This window comes from Gavialis gangeticus, unplaced genomic scaffold, assembly GCF_001723915.1.
Source record: "Gavialis gangeticus isolate Ggan-Ray unplaced genomic scaffold, GavGan_comp1, whole genome shotgun sequence".
Classification (NCBI taxonomy): Eukaryota; Metazoa; Chordata; order Crocodylia; family Gavialidae; genus Gavialis; species Gavialis gangeticus.
Genome location: NW_017729014.1, coordinates 126,791 through 143,461, shown reverse-complemented (window position 1 = coordinate 143,461; position 16,671 = coordinate 126,791). Strand labels below are relative to the sequence as shown.

At 45.1% G+C, this 16,671-nt stretch overlaps 2 protein-coding genes across 2 annotated transcripts in view; both read left to right on the top strand.

Annotated features, from left to right (window-relative positions):
- Nucleotides 1-10,928, top strand: part of CAMTA1 (calmodulin binding transcription activator 1) — a 1,745,066-nt gene extending 1,734,138 nt beyond the window's left edge. Inside the window, exon 23 of the mRNA XM_019511533.1 lies at nt 7,348-10,928. Within this exon, the coding sequence (XP_019367078.1) occupies nt 7,348-7,380 (33 nt within the window). The 3' untranslated portion in view covers nt 7,381-10,928. The remainder of the gene's footprint in view (nt 1-7,347) is intronic.
- A 2,558-nt stretch (nt 10,929-13,486) lies between these two features.
- VAMP3 (vesicle associated membrane protein 3) overlaps nt 13,487-16,671 on the top strand; it is an 11,704-nt gene continuing 8,519 nt past the window's right edge. Inside the window, exons 1-2 of the mRNA XM_019511587.1 lie at nt 13,487-13,590; nt 15,694-15,775. Coding sequence (XP_019367132.1) covers nt 13,589-13,590; nt 15,694-15,775 — 84 coding nt within the window. The 5' untranslated portion in view covers nt 13,487-13,588. The remainder of the gene's footprint in view (nt 13,591-15,693; nt 15,776-16,671) is intronic.

The window sequence follows — 16,671 nt, the reverse complement described above, 5'->3', positions numbered from 1 at the left end:
GATGGGGTGTGCCAGGCCAGTTTTTCTGGAATGTCAGACTGGCTATATCTCTTTCTGCTTATAGTGAAGGGTTGAAGCTGTTTTCTGAGGCAGAACATCCCCAGGTCACAGTTATTAATAACATGCCAAGGTTATGTTTGTTTATAGCACCATCCTCTCAAAACCTGCCTCCCTCTCCCCTTCCTCACTGTCAGGTTAAGTACTGCTCTCCACTTGGGGCAGTCAGTGCCTCAGGTAAGTAACCCTTCCTTGTCTCATACATAAATGAACCACCTCAAGCCCCCCTTTTGCTATGCAGCCCATGTCAGACCCCAGCTGTTCCCAGCAGCAGCCTCCCCTCTCTTGTGCACCAGAAATGGGTCTGTGCAGCAGCCAGTACATTAAGTCCCCAGTTCCTTTTTGCCCCTTGTAGTGACATCTGGAATGGGGAGAGAGGTTTCAGGGGAGGGGGGAATCTGTCTCTTAAGTGATCAGCCAAGAGATCACATTGTGGTAGCTGCAGCAGAAGTTCCCAAGTAATTCTGTTTCATTTACATCTTGCAGGGGCTGAATGTCTTTGGAGCACAAATGTATGTGTTCAGTTGCAGACCGCATGCTCTGGGGTGTCATTCTTATTGGGCCTTTCTGTCTTTTTTGTTTTGCAACCCAAATGAGGTAACTGAAGAAAGGCAAGAGCTCCCATTTTCTAAATTTCCCACAAGCCATTTCAGCTCTAAGAGCAACAGGTAACTCACTAGAAAACCTTCTCTAGCTCTGATTCACCCTGCCCTTTTATATTACTGACCTGCAGCATCACCAGAACCCGTGTGCTGTAAAACTCACTGACTCATTAAACATTTTCCTGGCTGGGCATTATGAAGTAAATTTTATGAAACAGCTTTGCCTTATGCTTTACCCATGAAGCCATCACCTGCTTTGACTTTTCTAAGTAGGCCTAATCCATTTGCTTACAAATTCTCATTTGAAACTCAAGGGAACAGATAAAAGAGAAGCTGCTGCTGGCTTTCAGGGCTGTTGTTTACTACATTGCTTTAGCATGTAATGATGCAACTTCTTGGATGTCTTAATACATAATACAATCGGAGGAGCTGTCCAGCAGGGGTGGTGGGAGAGCTGTGAGCATGTTCCTGCCTATCAGGATTCCCAAGTTCACAGCACAAACACAAAGCACCTGAGCCCTAGTTAATTCAGAGGGATGGCACACAGACAGCCAGTAGTGATCTCCACACTTGCGGTTCCTTCCAGTTGCCTTCTGGCACGGCTGAAAAATAACCATGGCCTTGCAGTGGTCAGCAGGCAGTCTCTGGGTTCTCCAGTGGAGCCTTTGCTAGCAGGGCTCTGCTTTTCTCAGAAATACAAAGAAAGAAACACAAGGAAAGAAACTTGCTTTCTTCCCATGTTTTTCCATTGCCCTGAGAACTGCACAGGACTGAGTGTGCAGCAGGATGAAGGCTCTTGGGGGCAGCTCCTCTAAGCCCATCCTGCCAAGCACAATTTCCAGCAGCAGCAGCAGTACAGCTTCCCCTGAGCCACCCTGTTTACCATATCACAGTATGGCACAACCAGCAGGCCTGTTTGTGGGGCTAAGACCTACTCTATGTGTCACCAAGAATCTTGGCCCAGTGCTGCTCCCCTCACCCCAGGCCATCCTGATATCTGTTGCCAGGTGTAGACCTGAGTCTTAGATGCAACAGCTTCTCTGGGAGCAGCTGTTTCCTGCTTTATGTTATAGGATTTGCTGTGTTTTGTGTTCAAGGCAAGTTGCTAAGAGAACTTCCCCTCCACCTCCTCAACCCCTGCCTAAAATCTTTAGTGGAGAGAGGAGGCTAGGTGTGCAAAGCGGGGATGTTAAGGTGGAGAGAATGATTCGGCCCCCTTCAGGAAGGCAGCAGTCCCTGCTTGTATCTTGAAAGCTATGTGAGCAGCCAATCTCCTATAAACCCCCCGGCCTGCAGGGGTTGTAGTCAGTCCAAGCCTTCAGCCTAGGGATCACGTTCTGCTTGACTATTTTTTTTGTCTACTGTTAATAAACAAGGTTGTGGTCCCCATTCATGTGAGCACTCACTGCTGCAGCATCACTGGAAAGTGGCAGCATATAAGAAGGCAAACAAGGCTTTCTAATGAATAACAAAAGTAAGGCCCCAGCCTCCCTTACCACACGTAGAGCATTTTCCCTATGCTAACCCCACATTCAGGAGCAGGCACCAGGGCAAAAAGCGGTGGCATGAATTTGTGCTGCTGATTTTTTCCCCATGGAAACTGTATGCCCCTGCTCACGGGGATGTGGCCTGTAAGTTTGATACCCTTGAACAACAGAGAGAGGCTGTTGCCATTCCTGGGGTGTAGCTATCTACCACAGGGGGTTCTGAAGGATTTGGGTTGCATACCCTACCTATGACAAGAAGGAAGGGTGCTAAGTGGACCTCTGGGCAAAAACACAGTCTGTTAAGAAACATTTGTTACCCTGAGTGAACCAGCCCAAAGCTATCTGATAAATAGGTAAGTTTTCAAATGCTGTGCAAGAAACGAGCTACACCAGCTTTGTTCAAACACTGGTTGAAAACAGTCTACTAGGGTGCCAGTAACTCGTCAAGAGTAGCCAGAGCCAGAAGCATTCCAGCTCTGCACAGACACTGGCAGGGTGCAAAGGGGGCAGGAGCATTCCAGCAGTTCTGTTCTGGCCAAGACCCTTCCCTTGCAGCAGGGTACTCCCTTAGTACCAAGAAGAAAGTCAGAAGAAACAAGACAGTCTTAGTGTTAAATTTCCAGTGGGTTCTGTGCCACAATTTTGCCACTGCTTACATGTACTTCATACATGTTCCTACACTCCATCCCCAAACATAGTTCCTGGTTAAACATGGAGTGTTAGTTCTGAAAATGTGGAAAACATAATAAATTCAAATAGTGTTATGATTAGCATTGCATTGCAGATTTGCAGATGCTGCCGAGTAGCATTGCAAAGCACACTTGACTTGTATTTGGAAACAGCTGAGCACTCTGCAGCCTCTTTTGTCAGTACATTTCTTCTTTCGGAAGCCATGTAGCTCAGTTAATAGGTTGACTGGCTGTGGACTAGAAAAACTTGGATTTGAGCCTAGGGAGAATGGTAGGCTTTCACTCATCGCTTCCACTTCCAGTGCAGCCCTGAGGCCCACCCAGCCTCTTATCCAATGGGTACCAGGAGCTACAAGGGAACAAAGGTGGCTGAAGCATGGTGCTGACCACATTACCTCTTTCTTGTGCTGAGGTTAAAGAAACAGAGTCCTGTCTCCACTGCCCTAATGAGTCTCAATGGCCTATAACTGGGACATTTTGCCCTTTCTTTTCAACCTGCAAGCTCTATTCAGGCAAATTCCGTACAGATGTGTTCCTTAAGCAACAATTAACACTGCAGTTCCAAAGTTTATACAGGCCTAGAAACCTTTTCACTTCTCCAGGATTCTTTTCACCAAGAAAGGTGTTGCATATTTGTGAATAGAATCTGTACTAGTGCAAATATTGAAAGCACTCAGTAATTAATTTACAATAGCATACACATGCCAGTTCAAGAGAGAGAATTACTAGGTCTGCACAAGTACAGATACTGCATGTCATAGGTTGAAGTTGGCAGCACAGCATGTCTTGCATTTTTCCAGCAAAAGTGCTCCATTAGTGTAGACTTTGCATGTTGAACTGCTAAGTATGGATACAGCATGTCTTAGTGAAAGAGCCACCAGCTTAAGAATTGTGCATGTTCTCAATAAGAGATCTGTAGTAATAACAGGTAAATTCTGTGTTACGGTGAGAGGTGCAGTTGAAAAAATGTGCAAGTTGCACTACAAATTATGCATCAGGAATGGTGTCTGATGCCTGTTTGTGATTAGCCTCAGCATTAAATGCAAAAAAGCACACATCTTTACAACACCTATTATAGTGAGGTCCTGGTCCCTGCCTATACCTCCTAAATACTACAGCAATACAAACAATGAATAGTTGTTACTGAGCAAGAAAGAGTTGCAGAGGAAGATGCAGAGGTTGACTTTAATGAGGGACTGCCATGATACAAGATACACAGTGGAGAATGATGCCCATGCTCTGGTAACAAGAAAAGCACTGCGGGGGCGGGGGGCTGCTCCATCTGTTAACCTCCTTGCTGCTGGGATTCCATCCTCAGGGTTAGACTCCCTGCAGGGACTTAGGATCAACATCACACTACCTCCAGCTTAGGTATCCTTTCCCCTAGTGGAATTTACCAGCCCAAGGACTTGACCTCACCTCCCACCCCTTGAGAGCACTGTGGTTGCTGGTCTGTCAGCCCTCATGGGAAGGGGTAGGAAGCTCTCAGCTTCTTTTTGTTGAGTCTGTTCCACTTCAGAAAAAATTAAACACTAACAGGAGCAGACCCTGGAACCCCGTTCTCTCTGACCAACCTCCTCCCCAACCCGCTGCATTTGTTTTGGGACTGAGTGTGCACTGAGACCACCCACAGGGTTGGGGCTGGCAGGGGAGATAGGTGGGGGAAGCAGCAAATTTGTTTATCTTATGGGGTGCCAAGCAGCCTGGGGTTATGCAGCTTTGCTTAGGTGGTTCTATGCCTTCCCAGCAGGAGAAATATAAGTATGGGGTGTGGGGTGGGGGGAAGGGTTACTAGTGGACAAGGTGCCAGGGGGATATGAATGCCTCCAGGAAAGAGTAGGGGCTTTGAGGATATACAGTATAGATTTGGATCCCTCAAGTCGTGGTTAAGGTGTCCAAGTCTCTCTTGATTTAATCCAGATCAGATTAGCTGAAACTTCTATTTACTGGACCAAATTTGGAAGTGATGTGTAAATCTGTGTCCGTTACACACTGATGTTAAGAGGTAAAGGCCAAGCTGGTATAGAGACCAAAAGAAGGGGGTCTGGTGGAATCCTCCTTTAACTTACATACTGTTCTAAATTGCTGTGCTTCTTACACTCTTATCATCCAGCCCCCACAGCACCTAATTTACATGAAACAAATGCTCTGTTAGATTCGTTTGTAGCCCTTCTTCCACCCAGAAGGGCAGATGATGCACAGCATCTCTGAATTTGCTGTCTTGTGTGTCTCTAACTCAGTGCTTTTAAGGCACCAACTTGCTGTATATTCTTGCTAATTTGGGTCATATTACACCTTTTTGGTAGGAACACTACTCAGCAGCAGAACTAGAACATGCAGAGTTAGGTGGCTTTTTCACATAAATACATACCTGTATATTGTAGCTTATTCCAACAGGACATTTCTGATCTGTATGTGTAACATGCCATTTTTTTATTTGTTTTTCTGAGTGAGTTACTCTATCATAGTGGCTCATGAAAATGAGTCCAAGAATAGCCTGAAAGAGTAAAATGGGGTTTCCTAGTTATGTGCATCAAACTAAAAGAACAGAAGTATACAAATGCCCATGTGTATAAATGTATGTGTAGAAATGCCAGATCACACTTTTCTGCTGTACTCATAACTCATAAGCAATGAACAAGCTCACTTCTGCAGAACAGCTGTGCAGCTCCCTCTTTGTTAGTTGGCCAAGAGGAATTAGATTGAAAGGTACTATATAGTGGAGACAAAAAGCTGTGACAGAAACACATGCTTGCCCCTTGGAGAACTAAGAACCAACTCCTCTGAGTCTTGGTTTTCTGTCAGCAGCTTGACTAAGTCCTGTGTCCTACCCCAGTCAGAGCTGGGCAGCTACATTTGTTTATTTTTCCCATTCTCTGTAATGAAAAGTATCATAAGCAACAAACAGCAAGTGCCCATTAGCACCAGGAGGCAGGTTGCTCTCTTCTGGGCATGACACAGGCATTCAGTGCTTGGTTTTAAATGATTTTTTTTACTGCACAGCATTATGGAAGCAACATGCTAGAGCTTTGTGAATAAGAACCTAGCACTCCCAAAAACAGGTGCGCCAGAACTCGGCAAATAAACAATTTACTGTCTGCATTTGTCACAACCAGCATGTAGGTGGTCACAGCCGGCATGTAGGTGTCCTATGCCAAGTGCTGAGTATCAGGAGCAGCCCTCTGGCACATCAGGTTAGTCTCTGTGAACAGGCAGTGGCCCTGACTGTGCCAGCAAGGGTGACCACCTTTTCAAAATGGAAAGGCAGGACACATGTCCACCTCCTGCCCCCACCCCTGGTGGCACGGCTGGAACAGAGCCAAGTGGAGCCCATGGGGGGCAGGGGAGGATGCAGGCTACCATGGGGTTCCCCACCCTGCTGCCCTTTCCCCAGGAGCCCTGCACCAGCCGTACTGCCATGGCAAGGTGCCCTCTGCCCACCTGGCAGCAGTGGGGAGCACTACTCCACAGCACTACTGCAGTGGCTTCGAGGGAAGGGTGGCAGGGTGGGGAGACCTGAGCCGACAGCAGGCAGCCCTCATCCACCCCATGCACAACTCTGGGGAGGCACGTGTCTCCCCATTCCTTCCTCTCTGGGAATATGTGCAGCATTGGGGAGCCAGCAGCCCTGGTGCCCCCAGATGAGCCACCCATGGCTCCATTCCATTCCCCCAGCTTGGCCCCATGCACATTCCTGCTTCAGCCCTGGGCACCATGCACCACCCTGGCTGGACAGCTCCCCCAGCCTCTGTCCTGCTCCCTCCCTCACCATAGGGGCCTCAATCTGCCCCCTTCCATGCTCCCTCACAGACTTACCTGCAGGGAGCTGCTCTCCTGCAAGGGGAAAGTCACTGTTTCCTGTCTTTTTCCATAGCGAACAGAGAACCCAGATCCCTGTACAATACTGGGAATCCAGGACAGATACTGTCTTGGAGTCATTCAACCTGGGACCAGGAGTTGATGTTCACATTTCAGGACTGTCCCACCCAGTTAGGGACTGGTGGTCACCCTAATGCCAGTCCATCCTACAATCAGAAAATGCAAGGGCTGGCAGTGAAGCTGAGACGATATGAAGAGGAAGCATATTCCCTAAACTTGGGTGGTTCTAATTTAACCGCCATGCACAGAGGCATATACAGACTCTGCTGATTTGTAAGGTACTGTGTATGTTAATAAAAGGGCACTTTACCCAAGGGATCTGATCCATAGGGAGTGCCAAAGCAGTCAAAAAGGCATGTAACTAAATAAAGTCTATGCCAGAATGAACTTAGGAGGTAAACAGTGGCTCAGAAAGTGGTTGTGAAAGATAAATTCTTCTTTATGAATGTGTTTTCTCTCAGTCTTCAACCTCCCTCTGTCCCAACTGTTTGTTGTAGCAGGAGCTTCTCTTTTTCTACTCTCTGGGGGGGTTACTATTTCATACTGCAGGTTTTAGTAAAGAAGCCCCTTCACTTTCTCCTTTGGAAGAGTTTAGAGATAGAAGTGTTACATTGTCCCTTCTTATTTTTTCAGAGTGAAAGAATTGAAAAAGGCCAAGGAACTTGAAGAGACGCAGCAGCATCCCGTAGCAATGTGACATTGCTTTTCAGACTGTTTTCATTTTCTGTTTTTAGCAGAGACATATAACAGCAACAACAAAAAACACCCTACTGCAGGTCTGGGAGGATCAGCTGCAGGATTTTAACAGTAATGTTTTGGTCATTGCATTTGCACTTTCATGGACAACTTTTAATTTGTTCAGCAAGACATCTTGGAACTCAATCTTCTGTTGGATCATGAGATAAAAGACACCAGGAGGAATTTGTGAGTTGCTTCATTCTCTCAGAAAGAAGAAGCGATTAATTATCCTTTTCACATAGGGCTGTATTAAAACAATGTGTGGAACTGTACAAATATTATACCAAAAATATTGTTAAGAAAAGTTGGGAATGCACAAGCAACACAAGAATGCTATTCCTGCACCTGTCAGGCATCTCCAAGAACCTGAAGCTTTGGGATTCTCAGTGGAGGGGCTTAGATCAGTAAATCTTTATTGGGTCCATGCATTCTCATTTTGTTCGTACTTCTGTCCTTTGTTTTTGTTTGAATCTCTCTACAGCACACTTAATGCAACTTTTTAAATCTGCAGGTTTTTAATACATCCCTGGGGAATTTACAGAGGGGGTTGGCTTCCAAGGTAAACGGGTAATGCATGGGAAACAAAGAGAGCAGCTCGATCAAGTTTTACAGTTTCTTTTTGGTATTTTTCTAGAACCTGCAAGTATATCAGTTGTCATGTACTTTTTCTCATATTCAGCACTTTATTTTCTAGCCTTACTCTCATGTGATATTTTAATTATTTTCTTAAAATAATTTGTAAAGCATGTAGTATGTTCTTTTTGGGATTTTTTTAAAGTAACCTTTAAATTTCTTGTTCTACAGAGTCACATACATATGTTGCCTGGACATTTTTACCACCTAAAGATCAGAGTGGTGCTGCATTCTGGCCAGTAAATTTCTTATTTTGGCTATTTCATCAAAACCTGGGCAGTTTCTGTATATATAGAAGGTAGAAATGGAAAATGAGAAATAATATTTGAAAGGGAATATATTGATTAATTACTAAATATTTTATTCACAAAGGGTCAATAACTTGGCAAGATAAAATTATTATTTGTATAGTTTTGTCTGAATGAGCGAGAAGAGTGTGGATGTATTGTTTGTACATATTGTATATATTAAAACAAAGAGATATGTGCATGAATTCAAGAAAAAAAGAAATGAAAAAAGCAAAGCATTAGTGGCTATGGTCTGTAAAATGAAACAAAAACTTTATTTCACTATAAGAAACTTTATTTTAAATGTTCTTTAGAAGAACATTTTGCTAAAGCATGACTAAATGGCAAAAAAGAGCTACTGTATTTAGACTTAGGAAAAAAGGCAGAGTAACATTACTAAAAAAAGGATATGTTTACATTTGATTTTGGCTACCAGGAGTTTATTTTATTTTATTTTATTTTATTTTTCTTTCTTTCTGTATTTCTTTTGCCAATGGTGCCAAGTAATGTGAATGCTAATATTGCTTAAAAAAATTAAGTTACTTTCGCAAAGCAGATAATCATAAGAATACAAAATCGTATCTAGCTTAACACCATACACTCACTCCAATAAAGAACACTTAGAATGAACATAAACTGAAAAAAAAAGAAATAGTATGAAAGTAGAAAATATGTTTCACATTTTCATATCTCCTGCTGGAAGTCAGAAAATGTAATAAAAATTGCACAAAAATAAAAAAAAATAAAAATAAGTAACAACTTAAAAGATGCAAACTGATCTTGTAGGGGTGTCATGGTATATTGCTATTTCCACATAGAGAGGAGCCAAAGAAATCAGATATTTTAAAAAGTGAAATACTAATGTAAAACTGTCGTAAAGTTTGAACAGGATGGGCAAGATTCTGATCTTAATTGCACTGGGACGTATCAGGAGTAATACCCCTGAAATTGGCACAGTTACTCTGGGTTTACACAGGTGTAGCTAACATCAGAAACTGCTCCTGTGTGTTTATTTTGCTCGTGCCAGTTTAAAATTTCCAAATGATTGGTGTACATTTTAGATAGTTAGTTTTAGAATAGTTGTTCTTACTTGATCCAGGCCACCAACTGAAATCTTTAATTGCAAGGCTTGTTGTGAAGCCTAAAAATATCACAGATTATAAGCTTTTAAACTGGTGTCTTTAAAAGAAAAGACAAAGGTTGTGGCAAAAAAACTGGGGTCAGTGCTCTTGGTGCCTTTTCTATAATTGTACCTGTTTTTAATTACTTCTTTTCACTGCCAGCATTGAATTACAGTGTATGTGCTATAGCTCATGATCAGAACACTCTGTACATTTGTGAACTGCTGCTTTATGATCTGATTCAATAAGAGAAATTGTCTGGCTCCCACATTGTGGCTGTGGCAGCCTTTTAACTTCAATTTATTTTATTGAATTGGAATACACATTATGTATTCCACACACAAAAAATGGGAACAGGAAATGGAAAAAAGAAACTCCTTCTGGAACGCTCTGTATTAATACTGGAAGAATTCTGACACTTTGAATATGTTTGTCCCATTTACCAGTATTACGGCACATATAATTGATCTTTTCCTAACAAGAAAGAGTAATGACCTCAGTGGCAGTATTTAACCCCTTGCGTTTGTACTGAGAAGCCATGTCTACACAAGATGCTTTAATGCGCAATAGGCTAATCTACTGTGTCTACTAATCTAAGTGTCACTGCTTACTGTGAAGTAAATTAGTTTACTGCGTAGTAAATTTACTGCACAGTAAAGCCAAATAGCATTAACTGCACATGTAGACATGCCCACAGAGTCAGTAATATACAGAGCTATTTCAAGTTACTCTTCCAAATCCATGGGCCTTGTGATGTATCTACTGATAAAGGCCCTGCTTCAGCCAAACACATAAGTACATGCTTAATATCAAGCATGTAAGCAATTCTGTTAGCTTCCATAGGAGTATTCACATGCTTAAAGTTAAGTATATCCTTAAGTGCTTTGCCATGTCAGGTCACAAGTCTTCAGTGTATCAGTGACCACTGGTGAGTTAAATGCACTGTCCCACTGAAGTGAAGTGATTCTATTCACCCTTTTCTTGATTGTGGAACTCATATTTTAATAGAAGATAGTGCAGCTTTCTGGGAAAATCAGGATTCCCAAGTGCCAGGAGCAGGATCTTCTGTCTCCTGCAAGTGGAATTGCTCCTTCATGTAACACATCTGAAAACAGTAATACTGTGTGAAAGAAATACAGAATATAACATGAACCCCCTCTATGGTTGCACGCTTACAGCAGTTCCACACAATAGTTGGCGCCCGATGGGGAGTCCCCAAAACTTGCATGTAAAACTAGTATAGATGTCTCTCTTTTGTAAGTTTTATTTTTGTAACTGTGCATGTAAAGCATCACTGAATCAATGGATCTGTTGAAGAACTCAGCTGCTGGAACCATGCAAAATGTTTTGAATTGCCCTTAAAATATGGAAAATGTTTTCTGAATGCTTTATATTCTTTCTGCTGTAAATTAAAAACAAAGAAAATTTCCCCATACTAAGTGTGTGTTTTTTAACCTTCCATTTTAACCAAGAAGGAGCTGCATCTTCCTTGAGTAATTATAGTTAGCGTTTTAAAAAGCAAGTCTGTCACATGACCTATTTGCAAACATCACTCAGGTTCTTGACTGGCTGGATTTCAAATGCAGCTGTCTTTTTTGATTTTTTTAAAACTATCATAAACCCAAATCCTGCTATGTAGTGGATATGCAGGTTTGACTGGACTGAGTGGGTCCAGGCACTCACATCTGAGAGAATGTTATCCTTAAAATCTCTTGATCTGTCTTTCTTCTGGATTGTAATGTGTACCCTCCATCCGGTAGGTAGACCAGCACATTTCAGGACACTTCTTAAGTATTAAACTCATTGGGCTTTCAACTTCTGGCTTCTGATGCCCCCAAGAGTTCCAGGTAATTACTCAGAAGTGCACTGCCTACCACATCTTTCTGTTTTAAGATCTCAGATCAGCCCAAAGATGCTCAGCCTGGTGTTGGGCACTGCCATAAAAGATTCAGGGAGAATGCATGGTCCTCACATCTCACTTCCTAGTTAGGCAGTAGTGGGACAGGCTGGATAAGGCTCCTTCCTCCATTTTTTTGTTCCCTTTGCTATGGGGTAAAAGTTTGTCTTTTGACTGTTGAATCAGCTTTTACAGCAGAAAGGAAATGGGTTTCGCCGTCCTGGACGCTGGTCTCCCTTTCTGTATGTGTCTCATGGCAACATTTAGCAACATGGCTACAACCCCTAGAAACCTCACTGTATTTAAAATATGTGGGGGCAAATTCATCCCTGCTTTAACTCCCCTGAAGCCAACAGTCAGGGGAGATAAGTTCTGAGCCAGGCTCAGAGACTAGTGTCTGTCAGATACTAGAGATCATGATGCTGTATGAGATGGCAGAATAATTTCTACGGAAAACAACTGAAAACTGATCAAATGTTGATGGGTTTGATCCATGCCTTCAGGGATGAATTTGGCCCACTGTTTCCAGGCATGACCGTCACTGTCTCTCCAGACTGAGATGTGCTACTCACAGTGTACACTTTCCAATGCAAACCAGGGTACAAGTGCTCATGTTTCTATTGCACAATATTAATGACACTTCCCTGCAGGAAGGAGCAACTGAACCCTACATCCAGGAAGATTATAGATGTATGAATGTTAACAGAATAAAATGGAACAGGAGGAGCTTAAGAAAGTATTAAGGAATATTTGACCAGCACTTAGATGGCTCCAGTCCTGATTAAGGCCTTTAGAATCTATTGTAATGGAAATATATAATAATAAAATATATATTTCATTTAGCAATTTTTAACTTTCTGCAAACAAAAGTCAGTACCTCTCCTATTGGAAATATTGGGAAATTATATTACATCAGACCTCAGTAATCGAAATAATCCTTTTTTGCTTTTATAGCATAAATAACCCAAAAGGTGTGCTGGTCCTGAGTCACATGATTCAAACATGTATATCTGGTCAAACCAGGTTACATCTGTGTCCTCACAGACTGTGCAGAGATCCCAGACAACTAAACCTGCCAAGGTAGATTGTTGTCCTGGGCCAAGACACTGTGATTTTAGCTTTCCCTACACTTAAATGTAGACAGCTGCAAGACCAAATTGGATGACCCCTTGGTGCTTCTACATGTGCACTTCACCACAGAGCTAACTAATTAGTTCTGTAGTAAAGCATCACCATCTACCTGTGCTCCTCTATTAGGGGGCAGTAAACTAATTAACTTTGCTGTAGGATAGTACTGTCTGAGACAAATACTATCTTACAGTGGAGTAGTTGCAGATGCCAAAACACACATGTAGATGGTGACCAGGGCTGGCTGAGGCACGAGGGTGCTACAGTGCAGAGGCTGCCTGCCAGCTAGGCCCACACAGTAACACAAAGTGTGCTGGAGTTCACTGCTACTTGCAAAGTGCACCCCCCTCTGCCCCCAAGCTGGCACTGTAATCACTGTCTTGCCTTCTACTTGACTTCAGACTAACACGGCAGTGTCTCGCCAGCCATTACTGACAGGACAAGCCCTCAGCTAGGTAGGGGGAGGGGGTGCAGGCTCCCTACAGGCCCGAGGCACTTTTGAACCTTCCACCCCACCAACATGTACGTGGGACCCAGGACACTCAAGGGGCTGCCTGCAGCCTGGGGGACGGCTGCTGCGCCCAGCACTGACCCTCGGCGGACAGGCGGGGTGTGCTGGATGGGGGTGCGAGTCTCCTCCTGAGCCAGGTCCAGCCGCTACGGGCGCGCTGGAGCCCAGGCCCTTCAGCCGAGACGAGCACGTCAGTTGCCCGGTTCTGGCCCCCGCTCCGTGCCACGCCGGCCGGACCGCCCGCTCTGCAGCATGGGTGACGACGGGGAGGCTGCCCACACGGACATAGCTCGCGCGCGGCGGCACGGCAGGCTCGGGTCGACCCCGGGTAGCGTGGGCGGCGCCGGTCTGACCGTGGGCTCGGCCGTGCTGGTCCTACTCCAGCCCGGGCGACAGCGGCCCAGGCCAGGCCCCTCCCACAGGCCGTGGCGGGGGCTGAAGAGGCTCTTCCCCTAGCGTCATATCCTGCAGTTGTCCAACCTGCGCGCTACTTCCGGCTTGGTGCTGCTCCCCGGGCAGCCTGTGAGGTGCGCAGGAGGCCATCCGCCCGACCGCCAGCATGTGAGTCTGGGGCGGGGCGGGGCAGGGCAGGGGCCGTGGGGACCCGGCGTGGTCGCTGCGTGTCTTGGGCCGGGAGCTGGCGCTGTCCTTGGGCTTCCTCCGGGCGGGCTTGGGGGGCGGCCCTAGGCCCTGCCTGTCGCGCTCCTTGGGGCCTGGTGGGGGCGGACAGCAGCGTCCCCGCGACCGAGCTCTGGGCTGGGCGCGGAGCCGCTTGTCCCTTCCCGTGACACCCACCCTCACGCAAGAGGCTTCTCGAGACAGGCTGGTCCCAAGGGGCCGGGCTGGGGATGGCGAGCGTGGGCCTCGGCTGCGATGGCTCCTTGCGTGTAGGAGCGTTGCTAGGGGCTCTCGCTCCCGCCCGAAGTGCCCCGAGCTCTGCGGGGTCCAGAGCGTCTTGCTTTCTGTTTAAGAGGCATCCAGCTTGCGTGAAAGACTTAAGGCGCTGGGACTGACCTTGTGTACTCAAAAAGGTAGCACCAGTCCTGTCAGTGCTGGGCTCCAACTCTCGGGGAAGATTCCCCCAGGGGTCGGCATAGCCACCCTTGCAAATTGACAAGGGGCCTGAGCCTTCCCCTTTCCTTCCACGCGCAGCCCAGTGGGAATTCATTTCTAAGTCAGGGATAGTTCAGTCACCTCTAACTGCAGATATTGCTTTCAAGATTCCTAGAAAAAGTTAATTGCTTGAGTGCTGGCTACCTGTTGATATTGGCTAAGGGGAATGTAATAGTATGCTTGGATCCGGAACAGAGTAAACCAGAACGCTAAACACGGTGCACTCTACATCTGCTCCAGGGGTGGGGGGAGTTTAATTAAAGGGTCTCTAATTAAAGTACCTGGAGGGTCTAGTGTATCAGCATCCCTGCGCTTCAAAATGACAACCGGGTGTGTTTGAAGATAAAGTGCCCTAACCACCATTTTGAAGTGCAGGGACACTGATATACCAGACAGAAGCTGGCTGTCGGAGTGTGGTAATTAGCACTCCAGATTCCATTAATGGAGTCTGCTGTATTGTAATTACAGAATGTCAGAGCAGCCTCTGCACTGGAGTATAGGCACCTGGTGTTCATAACAGGAATAAAAGTTGAGCAGATGAGTAAACTGACATACTGAGAATGAAGCTTTTCCCCTAACTTAGGAAGGATATGAGAGAGAAAGAAAACACCTGCTGTGTTTTTATACCCTTATTCACTTGGAAGTTCTGAAGTTGTAGAAAGAAATAAGACGGTCACTTGCTACCTGAAGTTTGGGGAAAAACTGGGCTCAGGGAAGCTTTGTAACTTTACGAAGCTTTTTGTCTTCTGAAGTATCTAGCACTGAATTGCCTTTCTTTCCTAGTGACCTAGGAAAATTATTAATTAGTAGGAGATGCTGCATGGACGTAATTACTTGAAACCATCTTTTTTTCCACAAATTGATCTAAATATCTGTTGACAGCTATTGGACTTCCAAGTTCAAATAATAAAATGTGCCTGAATTCATGTGCCCTTATTTCAAAAGGGAGAAAAATATTAATGGGTTGTAGTTCTTGGCATTTGATAGCAATGTGAGCTATTGCTTATCTCATTTCCTTCTTGGCTGTTGTATTAGTCTGCCTCTGCTTGCCCTCTACTGATTCTACAGCCACGCACTGGTGGTAAATAAACTTGGAAACTCTGCCAGTAGCTAACTTCACTTTGCTGCTTAAAGACTACAAACTTATGAGAAATCCTGCTCTGAGGGAATGTCTGTTATTGAGGCTCTTGCCAGTATGTAAACCCTGGCCATTGGCTTCTATTTCTTGCACTCCAGAACTGGAGCTGAAGCAAGGAAGCTCAGGTGTGCCTCATCCTGCTGCTTTCTCGTTCTTTATTTTTGGTGTGCTTGAAAGTGGCAGGAAGGCTACCCTCAATCCTTGCTTTAGAGCATTTGGATGGGGCTTTATTCTTGTTGGCAGTTGCAAGAACCCCATTGAAGGACTAGCAATGACTGCATTTCTCTCTTCATCCTACTAAGAATGGGGACTGGTTGCTGAGCCATTTTCTGTGACTTGCATATAGAATCTGTCTGGAAGTCTTTTGTCCCAGTTAGGGATGCAGTATAAAATAACTACAACTCTCTCTGCAGGTCAGCAAGTGGCACTGGAAGCTCAAACGCTGCCTCTGGTAGTAATCGTCGTCTTCAGCAAACACAGCACCAAGTAGATGAGGTACAGTCTTCACCTGCACCTCTCTGGGCTTACTGACCTCAGGAGATCCAGGGGAGGGGGTGTGTGGAGGGAGATGCAGCTAGAATGTAATGTGGTCAAAATTTAAATTTTTGTCTGCCTGGGTATGTTAATGAAGGGACAGCATCTCTTCATGTTTGTTCTTGCCCTTAGTCTCATGTACTGTTTTTTCATTTGTTGCAAGCAACTTGTTCCTATATTAGTAAGTGACCCTTGGTTCACTTGCCCTGTGCACTAACTCTGTGAGACTTAGACATAAAAAGGCACTGGTGAGTTTGGCTTCTGGGAGAGAATGAGCCTCCCCTTTCAGGAGCTGAAAAGACATTGAAACTTGTAGTTATTGTAATTACCTGACTCCAAGATGAATCTGAATTTAAGATTACTACCCCCCGCCACTAGAGTTCAGGGGTTGGCAACTCTTTTGGGCAGAGTGCCAAGGAACACTCCCAACTTTGACTTGTAAGTTGTTGTAACAGTGCAGCTCTGGGCCCTTCCCCACCATCCACCCCATGGCATGAGTGCCAAGCAAAATGCCTTCATGTGCCACACTCTGACACCCATGCTGGGGGTTGTCTACCCCTGACTTAGATTCTGTAGAGACCAATTTTATAAATTGGTTCTAATCTTCCATGTATAGACTCTAGTTATTGGAGGGTCATCTTAAATTTGTGTTGACCCCCCACCACTCCTACCTCTGTGGTGTTGCCAGGCAAGCAGTGGTTGTGGGGCCAGGCAGTAGAGGAATCAAGTGGTTTAAAACCTGCCCCTTATCCCCTTCTGTTTATCTGTGTCCTACCTAACCCCATCCCTCCAGTTCCTGCCTTGTCCTGATTCCTAGCTCCTTGCACCTGTCCCATTGCCTCTGTCCCTTCGTGTGC